The 10,000-nt window shown below is 54.6% G+C and overlaps 2 protein-coding genes across 2 annotated transcripts in view; both read right to left on the reverse strand.

The window, feature by feature from the left end:
* Nucleotides 1–4,224, reverse strand: part of PTSG_05569 (uncharacterized protein) — a gene marked incomplete at its 3' end in the record, with an annotated part of 6,141 nt that extends 1,917 nt beyond the window's left edge. The window contains exons 1-15 of the mRNA XM_004993380.1: nucleotides 4,187–4,224; nucleotides 3,989–4,045; nucleotides 3,729–3,790; nucleotides 3,514–3,603; nucleotides 3,198–3,317; nucleotides 2,917–3,022; nucleotides 2,635–2,740; nucleotides 2,385–2,472; nucleotides 1,921–2,157; nucleotides 1,717–1,777; nucleotides 1,384–1,483; nucleotides 1,151–1,222; nucleotides 877–938; nucleotides 575–678; nucleotides 184–324 (exon numbers count right to left, since the gene is read on the reverse strand). Of these exons, the coding sequence (XP_004993437.1) occupies nucleotides 184–324; nucleotides 575–678; nucleotides 877–938; nucleotides 1,151–1,222; nucleotides 1,384–1,483; nucleotides 1,717–1,777; nucleotides 1,921–2,157; nucleotides 2,385–2,472; nucleotides 2,635–2,740; nucleotides 2,917–3,022; nucleotides 3,198–3,317; nucleotides 3,514–3,603; nucleotides 3,729–3,790; nucleotides 3,989–4,045; nucleotides 4,187–4,197 (1,417 nt within the window). The 5' untranslated portion in view covers nucleotides 4,198–4,224. The remainder of the gene's footprint in view (nucleotides 1–183; nucleotides 325–574; nucleotides 679–876; nucleotides 939–1,150; nucleotides 1,223–1,383; nucleotides 1,484–1,716; nucleotides 1,778–1,920; nucleotides 2,158–2,384; nucleotides 2,473–2,634; nucleotides 2,741–2,916; nucleotides 3,023–3,197; nucleotides 3,318–3,513; nucleotides 3,604–3,728; nucleotides 3,791–3,988; nucleotides 4,046–4,186) is intronic.
* A 1,139-nt stretch (nucleotides 4,225–5,363) lies between these two features.
* Nucleotides 5,364–9,837, reverse strand: PTSG_05570 (uncharacterized protein; the record flags this gene model as incomplete). The annotated part of the gene is made up of 17 exons (XM_004993381.1): nucleotides 5,364–5,375; nucleotides 5,558–5,635; nucleotides 5,849–5,938; nucleotides 6,101–6,190; nucleotides 6,386–6,521; nucleotides 6,782–6,867; nucleotides 7,068–7,133; nucleotides 7,285–7,371; nucleotides 7,511–7,586; nucleotides 7,745–7,834; nucleotides 7,981–8,039; nucleotides 8,220–8,491; nucleotides 8,707–8,805; nucleotides 8,958–9,033; nucleotides 9,173–9,237; nucleotides 9,412–9,549; nucleotides 9,741–9,837. 17 exons carry the CDS (start codon nucleotides 9,835–9,837, stop codon nucleotides 5,364–5,366), a joined length of 1,617 nt encoding a protein of 538 aa, XP_004993438.1.
* Between the last annotated feature and the right edge of the window lie 163 nt (nucleotides 9,838–10,000).

The following is a 10,000-nucleotide window of genomic DNA, read 5'->3' on the forward strand; positions in this document are numbered from 1 at the left end:
ATCAAAAAATACACTTTACGATAAAAAAAATCCATGTGGTATGGCTACAATGGCTCTCTCGCGCTGCCACACACACACACCACACCACACCACACCCACACCCACACCCACTCTCTCTCTCTCTCTCTCTCTCTCTCTCTCTCTCATCGTGCATCAGGCCCAAATTCAAAAGCAGCACATGACTGGGCACCTTGTATGACGCCGCCCAGCCCGCAAACCGCGCGCCAAAGCGGGTCGGTTGCTTGTCCTCCACGTGCGGAACAACGGCGGATTCTTCCGCCAACGGGTCGGACTGCGCTCGTGCAGACGTTTCCACGGCGTTTCCTGTTTGAGGGATGGACGGGGAGGGGGTGTATGGTGAATGTGATGATGGGGGAATGTGGAGGTTGATGTTGTGAGCGAGCGCGATGGTGGAGGCGGTGTGAAACCATCACATTCGCACACACACACACACACACACACACACACACACACACACACACACACGCACGCACACACACGCACACACTCACACACACGCACACACACACACACGCACGCACACACATGCACGCACACGCACACGCACACACACCTTGGATGAGCTGGTCGAGCTTGCCGATGGCTTTGATGTGGTCGAAGACGGCGCTGTATCCGCCGCGAACACACGTGACGTGCATGAGGTGCCGCTTCAGGCACCTGTGAAGGAGGTGGAGGAGGCGACGGCGATGGTGGTGGTGGTGGTGGTGGTGGTGGAGCATGAGGATGAGAAAGGCAATCATCGCAACTGGAGTAAACATCGAAAGGAGAGAGCACAAACACACAATAAAACACTCCACAACAACAAGGCAAATGGCAACAACAAATCACAGCCGGGGACACCGCTGCTGGACGCACCGGGAGATGAGCATCTTGAGAAGGTCGTCGTCGTCGGTCGAGCCCATGAAGCAAATGTGCTGCTGTGCACATGAACCAGTTGTGGCGGTGGCAGTCGTCATGTGAGGAGACAAGCATGCAAGATAGCAACACACACACACACAAGTGCAGGACATGGTGTGCAGCATGCAAGACAGAAACACACACACACAGCAACACACACACACACACACACACACACACACACACACACACACACACACACACACACACACACACACGAGTGCAGGACGACCTGTGCGGAGTGTTCGAGCTGGTGCTCGAGGGCGGCGAGATCTTCATCCACGGCAGCGGGATCGTGCAGCAGCTGACACATACGCACACATGTTCACAAACACGCACACACACACATGTTCACGTATGCATACACACTCATGTAAGTACATGCACACATGAGTAGCACCCGTGCACGTACACGAGCGCACACGACAATCCGCAGACAATCTTCCTGTTCTTCCCCTAACACACCCTCTTTGCGTCGAGGTGCTTTGAAGTGTGCGTGAGGTGCCCTGCCGTGTACAGCTCAGTGGGTCGCGTGTCCACAAGAAACAGCGAGCGCTCCCCAATCCTTCCGAAAGAGAGCGAAGCAAGGACGATGGTGCACATGTTGATGTAAGAGGAAGTGCGCGTAGAAGGGCGAGTACACGTGTGAGCGTGTGTGTATGTGAGCGTGCATGTGTATGTGAGCGTGTGTGTGAGGGTGCAAGAGAGGTGAACACGCTACCACAAACAGACACCGAGCGTCATGAGCAGAACGCAACACACATGTACGCATCATAGTGAGACAGGAGAGCGTGTCACCTCTTCAGGAGCGCGGCTGGTGAGACGTCGAAGCACAGCAGCTGCATCACATCATCAAACCCTGCACACATAAAACAGACAAGCAGTGGAGTGGAAGTACCGTGAGAGCACGCACATCTGCAAACAAAACACACTACACACTACACTACACCACACTACACTCCACATCCTCTCTTCCCCTCCCCCCTCCCCTTTTCAACGCACCGCGGCCAGCAGTTGGAGAGCCGCCGACGCCAAAGACGTGCGCAAAGTAGTCTGAGCGCAGCGTATCTGGGGTGAGCGAGCTGTAGTGCAGGCCGAGGTCAATGAGGTCGCCTAGGTCGTCTGGCGAGACCTGCGCAGGGAGGGAGGAGAGGAACTCCACCGCTGCGGTGGTGTCGCTGCCAAGATCAACAACATAGTCCTTGGCGTTGATCACAAACACGAGCGCCAGGAAGAACACTGCATGTGGTTTAAGGAAGAAGGGGGGGGGTTGTTGTTGCTGGTGAGCTGTGAACAGAAAGCTGCAAGTGTCGCTATTGCAGTGAATGTATGCCCACGGAGAGGCAGAGATAGAGACAGGCACAGACAGGAAATGTTATCCTGTACAACATTGTGCACTGCACATACACACACACACATATTTACCCACACACACATATTTACACACTCAGCACACATGTACGCACCAAGGAAGGGGTCTCCGTGGGCAATGTATTTGTCCCACAGCTTGAGCGCAATGTCCCCTGGACACGCCGTCGCAAACAGGCTCTGGAACTGTTTGCGTGCGCAAGTATACATGTGAACAAGCCAGCGTTGCTTTGGTGAGACGTGAAGAGAAGTGGTACTTCGCACAAGGACAACGCAAACAAGACAACACACGCACACGCACGCACACGCACACGCACGCACATACACACACACACAAAAGCTTCGCACCCATGGGAGGAGAAAGTCATGCATGCTGATGTGGGCGCTGTCAAGGAAGAGGCAGAACTCTGGCTCGTGATACAGCAGCAGCAGCCGAAACATGTGGAAGCACGCACTATGGCGGAGAGGGATGAGGGAGGGGAAGGCGAGGTGAGCACGAGATGTTGGACAACGCACACACATGCACACACACACACACACCACACACACTCACGCACACACAGACATGCACACACACACGCACGCACACACATACACATGCACACATGCACACACACACAACGAACACACCTGTCTGGCTGGGTGTCCCTGAGGGCAAACTTGCTGACAAATGCGTAGAAACAGTTGTACACATCCCCAATGGCCATGCCAGTGCCAAAGAACGGCAGCAGCAACTCTGTACACCGCAGTGACGATTGGGTTTGTTCCAACGATGCAAAGGTGTAGTGGTGCAGGTGAGGCAATATTCCATGAAACGTCTTGCATCCAAGGGCACAGAGGTGCACACACGCACACACACACACACACACACACACACACACACACACACACACACACATGCGCGAACACACCGATCCATCCGTTGCTGACGGCGTGGTCTGTTGTGACGCCGCGGGCCTGGCAGAAGACCACAATCACCTTCACCATGTCTCCCGCCTCCACACTCATGCCATGCTCCGACTTCAGCTTGTCTGAATTTGTGTGATAAAGTGAATTGTGAGTGCGTGTGTGTGCGTGTGTGTGCGTGCTTGTGCACATGTGTGTGCATGTGTGCATGCAAACAACATTCGCAAGATACTTCCCTCTCATTTTTCCTCACCCTCGCTCACGTATGCACACACACATACTCTCTCTCTCTCTCGCTCTCTCTCTCTCTCTCCATCTCACCTGCAGCTGTTCGGCACGCATCGAGGAGCTCGCCATCTTCAGGCACGCTCAGCGTCTTTGGCGTGATGGTGTCTGGCTTTCCACGCACCCCTGTAGAGCACACAAGAACAATGGCCCAAAGCACACCACATGGTGCGTGAGCAAGCACAGGTGTTGCTGGTGATAGCGCAAGATGCTGCAAGCACGCCACCCTTGTCTCCTCCTTCACCACTCACCAAGGAGGAGCGGCCACACGAGGCGCCGAAGGTGCTTCGGGCAGTCTTCCTCCTTACACAGCCTGTACTCATGTCAACCAAAAAAAAAAAAGCAGTGAGTGCGAAGCGGTGACTTGAAATGATACACACACACGTACAAACACACACACACACACAAACACACACAAACACACACAAACACACACAAACACAAACACACCATGCAAACACACACATGCAAGCACACACACATGCAAACACACACACAGACACAAACACACCTTGTGGCGGTGGCAACGTCTGCGACGCCGCTTTCCAGGTCTGATTCAAACGCTTCCCTATGGAATCCCAAGACAAGGCAACACACGCAAATGCACCTCCTGTGAATCCTGGCCATGCGTGCTTCAACCCCTCAGCACAGCAAGCACATCTAGCACAGCAAGCACAACAGAGCAGCAAGCACAGCAAGCGCAACGAACCAAGCAGTCATCTCGCTCCTTTTTCGGGCGCAGCGGTTTGTGACGATTAATGAATGATTTATAATAAATTTCTTCAAGTGCCAACACAGCGAACAACGAGAGCGAGCCAACCAGCAAACCAGCCAACCAGCCATGAGCGAGGTGTGTCGTCGTCGTCGTTGCCTGGTTGCCTGGTTGCCTTGTGGTGGAGGCTGCTGTGGTGGTGGAGACTGCTGGTTGGTGTGGTGATGCTTGTTGGTTTTGATGGCACCAGTATGTGCTGCTTTACTCACGCTGCTTATCGTGTGCACCTGCATTCATCCCGGTCCACAGAAGAAGCCTGCCGCTGGGTGAGTTTGCTTGTGTTATGCGACTGCATGTTATGTCTGCCTGTGCATCCTTGGTCCACCCCCGTTTCTTGTTTGAGCGCTCATACATGTTTTGTTGGTGTGGTTGCTGTTCGCTTGCCGTTTCATCAGCAAGGATGTCAACCTTGACATGCTGCACAAGTACATCTCACAGCTCGAGGTTGTCAACAAGCAAAAGGTGTGTCTACTCGTGCTTGTGCATGTAAGGGTGCATGTGCGTGTGCATGTGCATGTGCGCGCATGCGTGTGCACACGTGTGTGTGTGTGCATGTTGACTGGCATCTACGTTCATTCGCACACACACGCGTGTGTTCACAACGATCATGTCACTCGGTTTGTGTTGCAGGTTGCTGAAGAGGAGGCACAGGTGCACCGCTACTGGGATACACAGCCCGTCCCCAAGATGGGTGAGTTGCCCTTCCCTTGTGTGCTCACAGTTGTGTGTGTGAGTGTGTGTGTGAGTGTGTGTGTGAGTGTGTGTGTCTGTGTCTGTGCCTGTGTCTGTGTGCGTCTGTGTGTGAGTTTGTGTTCCGTTCTTCATCGCATTCACCTTGGCGATAATTTGCTGGGAACAGGAAACAAACGCAAGAGAAGGAAAGGGGACGCACCCGGTACGAATGATTGGCACTATGACACCAGCCATGTGGCAATACAGTTCCACCACACACACACACACACACACACACACACACACACACACACACACACACACACACACACACACACACACACACACACACGCACACACACACATTCGGCGTACAATATCTTCCAAGCCGCCAACCTTGTTGGGGCGCTTCCATGTTGTGTGCGCGTGAGTTTGGAGATATTCAGCAATGCGTCTGGTCCACCGTTGACATCCAGAAGGAGGAGGAGGTGAGGCCCAGAACAGCTGGTCTGTGTGTGTGTGTGTTTGCCAACACCTAATGGTGACTTGAATGCACAAGCCTTTCAGCACACAACCACACACACACACATACACACACACACACACACACACACACATATGGGAGGCGTGACGTACGGTAGTGCCTGGCGGGTAGACTTTGCTGGCCGCCTTTGTAAGGACGACCTCCTCCTCCTCCGTCCACTGGGCGGGCGGCTGCACAGCACACATACACACACGCACACACGACACAGCAGCAGTGGTGGTAGGTGGGCGGGGTGGGGGGCAAGAGTGAGGTGATAGAGGAACGTAAGCACTGGGACGAATGTACATGCACTGAGACCAAGTGTATGCAGCACCACCACCAACGACAAGCATCCAATCGAGCACCATCAGCAGCAGTGTCGTCATGCTGTTGGGGTGTCTCACCTCGCTCTTTGCCTGCTTGACTTTGGCCATGCACTCCTTGATGCGTTCGACGCACTCCTTCTTCGTGCGGCCGGGAACAAGCTCGGCAATCTGCAAACACACGCGCGACAGACGGGCAGGGGCGGGGTGTTGGTTGAGAACAGATGCCATCACATCAGCTGGAACAACTGCATGAATGTAGAGCAGGGACAACACAACAAACAACTGAAACAGCAGCACCAACACCATCACCACTCAAGAGTGTGGGCGCACCTTATCCCAGCGGTCTGGGTCCGACTTTGGCACGGAGCGGATGGCCGTCTCGAGCACTTTCTGCTCGTCGTCAGACCACGGCTTGGGGCCCTGGGCATGAGATGATGAGGTGGTGAGGTTGTGATGATGGGTTGTGATGGGTTGTATTGAGGTGATGAGGTGGAGATAGGAAGTGGTTGGGAAAGGGAATTCTGAGCAACCAGTCATGAAAAGCACGCTTTCGTGCTTTCGTGTCGCTGGACAGTCATGGCAGGTACAATCACACCAGATCACGATGCAACACACCTCCTCCTCTTCCTGTTCCTGCTCCTGCTCGTCGTCGTCATCATCGTCGCCTTCACCGCCGTTCAGCTTCTGCAGCTGCGCAAACACGGCCTTCTTGAATGCGGCGTCCTCAGAGATGCTCGTCAGCGCCTTGATCCTGCACACACACACGCACACGCACGTAGCGAGGAGGGTGAGGCATAAACAATACAAGTGCACACAACAGCACGTATACGCAACAGCACGCACGTAACAGCATGCATGTGTCTCCACAATCAACGCCATCCTCGATGATGACGACAACAAACAATTGCCATCATCAATACGCAACATCTTCCTCTTCCCCTCTAACCCAGCTCCCACAGGCACGCATCGCTGGCAGCGCAGGTAACTCGGGTGTGGTGTGTGCACACGTACTCGTCTGCCTCAAGCGACTTCAGGGTCTCCATCTCGGCGCCCGTCACTACGCGCTTGCCGCCGACTTTGGGCGTCACAGAGGGGTTCTGGTCACGGTGGTAGCGACATGTTCATGATGATGTGCGTGTGCGTGTGTGTGGGGGGGGGGAGGGTGCAGGTGGAAGTTATGGTGATGGCGGCGTGAGTGGGATGATGAACACAATTATGGGAGCATTGTGCAACGAACGTATCGAGGGCATTTCCCTCCACACGCAAACACAAATCTGACAGGACATGAGGCACACACCTCGGGGTCGTAGATGCCTGCGCGCTTGCACGCCTTTGTGATGGCGCGGCGCAGCTTCTTTGCTTGCTGTCAACATGGACGCATGTGCGCATAGGCCAGCCATGGTGGAACAGAATGAGGACACGTGTTCCATTTACACGCCAAGACGGGGACATCCAAAAACGGGCAAACATCGTTGCACACGCGTGTCAGAGCAAGATTGCGTGTGTACACATACCTCCTTTGCCTTCTTCTCGTTTGCGCGAGCTTCCTCCTTTTCCTTCTTGCGCTGTTCCTCCTCCTCCAGGCGCTTCTGCCGCCGCTCCTGTCAACACACACACACACACACACGCACACAAGCACACGCACAACAAAAATGTTAGTCAGCGTCGAAACAACAGAATTCAGCTCTGCCAACACCACTGCCATCACCACACACCATCGCAGGAACAATAGGTGCTGACCTCAGCCGCTTGCTTCTTGCGCTCTTCACGAAGGCGCTTTGCATCCTCCTTCTCCTTCCGCTGGCGGGCAAGCTCCCTGCACACACACACGCACACGGGTGGATTAGAAAGAGACAACGGGAGCGTGGGTGTGGTGAGACACATGCAAGCCACTACAACCGCAACGCTGTGTCTAGCTCCAAACGACACAAATGCAAATTGGGTGCTCAGACGCATGTGCACGTGTGTGCACACCTCTTGATGCGTGGGTCGCATGCCTGGGCGTTGCTCACAAGCTTGCGGAGACGAGCAATCTCAGCCTTCTTCTTGCGCTTGCGAGCGTTCCTGGTGAGGAGTGAGGGAACGGGTGGTAGGAAGAGAGGGGGAAAGGAGGGAAAAGTTAGAGTGAGAGGATAAAGTATTGGATGAAAACACACATGCATGCAAGTGTGTGCACAATATAGCCCATGGTTCATGGTGGTTCACCGCACTTGTTCTGGCGCTCCATCCAGCGCTTCTCCTCACGGCACTCGGCGTCATCCAAGTTGTACTGCGCGTTGATAATGATGGTGATGGTGAGATGTTTGAATATACACACGTGGACAGGCGCACACACAGGCAGGCGCATACGCAGACACGCACACGTACACACACACAGAGGCACAAACACAAATACACGAACACGTACACACACTTACACACACATATGCAAAACGCATCGGCAACTGACCTCGTCGTCATTGTAGCCAAACTCGCGCCAGGAGGTGCACGTGTTCCAAAACTCGTAAAAGGCGACCACCTTCTTGTAGGGCGTGTCCATGGTGCCGAGCGAGGGCACGGGCTTCTCCACAACAAACTTGGCGTTGTGCTCAAAGACGGGCGCAAACACCTCGATAAAGTCCTTGCGCTCCTTTGGCGGGAGAATGTCGGGGATGTCATCGTCAAAGTCGTCGACGGAATCGTACAGCCGCCGCATCTGCTCGTTGCACAGCAGCTCGTATGCTGCACGCCACGTGTGTGTGTGTGTGTGTGTGTGTGTGTGTGTGTGTGTGTGTGTGTGTGTGTGTGTGTGTGTGTGTGTGTGAGCGTACAAAGAGTGCTTGTTTGTTTGGTGGTAGAGGCGTACTTGTGGAAGTGACATTGTAGCGTGGCCGTGGAGGTCAAGCGGCAATGAGCCAACACATCAAAAAGGAGGAGCAACAATCCAGCGCGCGTACCCTTTTGGATGCGGCTGAAGTACTCGTCGGCCTTCTTCATCTCCGCCGGCGGCAGGTCGCCCTTCTTGTCGGGGTGGTGCTTCAGCACCATCTTGCGGTCTACCGCGTCCATCATCAGCGCATCACATACAGATTGTGAGCGGCACGGAAAGCATGTGAACGCAATTGACACTACAGTTACATGCAATTCCTTCCACACACCCGCCAACTGCATTTCACGCTGTCTCGCATCACGCGTGTGAACGACTCACATGCGCGCTTGATGTCGTCCTGGGTGGCCTGCCACCGCTTGTCTTGCAGGCCGAGAAGCGCGTAGTGGTCTTGGTCCTGAGGATAATTGGGCAAGGCACACACAAACAGAGAAGACGAAGCGTGAGTTCAGCAGCAGAATGACTGGAGCAGAGACCTGACCCGCAACAATCAAACAAAACGCCAACACACCGCCCACGTACGCGGGTACACACACCTTCCACTCGCCGAGGATGTTGACGTAGGTATCTGCGGAGGAGCCGTCATCGTTGCCATCATCCGCTAAACGGATGAAGGGTAAGAAGGAGGTAGAGGATAGGCAAGGGAGCGGAGGAGGGAGAGACGTGAGCAAAGCAAGGGTGAGATGACATGGACATTTCGTCCACGAGTTTGAGGAAGGCACCTTCCCGACACATGAAGCAAGTGCACACAAGCGGCAGCATTGCAGTGCCTTACAGTTGTCATCGTCGCTGTCGTTCTTGCTCTTGCCGCCATCATCGTCAGCCGTGGGGGCAAAGGGGACGCTGAGCAGGCGGCGGTGGCTGTACTGCTCAAACCACTTGCCGACCGTCTGAATCTCCACACGAATCAGGTCTGCACAAACACAACAACGAGACAGGCAGGCAGTAATGCACGTGTGTGATGTCATGGACGGGTTGTGAGAAGAGGCATATGGCGAGCACACAAAACGGAAAAAAGACAGCAAGGAATAGACAGCTGATACGCTGTCATGCTGATGCGCCCAACGCCGTGACTGCATCACGCGTCTCACACAGCCGCCATACCGGAGAGGCTGTCGACTGTCTTGCAGACATCATCAGCTGGCATGTCCTCCGGCAAGGGAGGCATCACCAGCACGTCGCTGCTCGTCACTGTGGCCATGGTCGTCGGTCTGTCTGTCAATCAATCTGTTCGCGTGCGTGCGTGCGTGCGTGCGTGTGCGTGCGTGTGTGCGTGACTGTTGATGAGTGCGTGTGTGCCGTGCGGCCTCGTGTGTGCGCTTGCTTTTTGCACGTGGTTGAAAGGCAAAATTGCGCGCCAGCCC

Source organism: Salpingoeca rosetta, assembly GCF_000188695.1.
Source record: "Salpingoeca rosetta unplaced genomic scaffold supercont1.13, whole genome shotgun sequence".
Lineage (NCBI taxonomy): Eukaryota > Choanoflagellata > Craspedida > Salpingoecidae > Salpingoeca > Salpingoeca rosetta.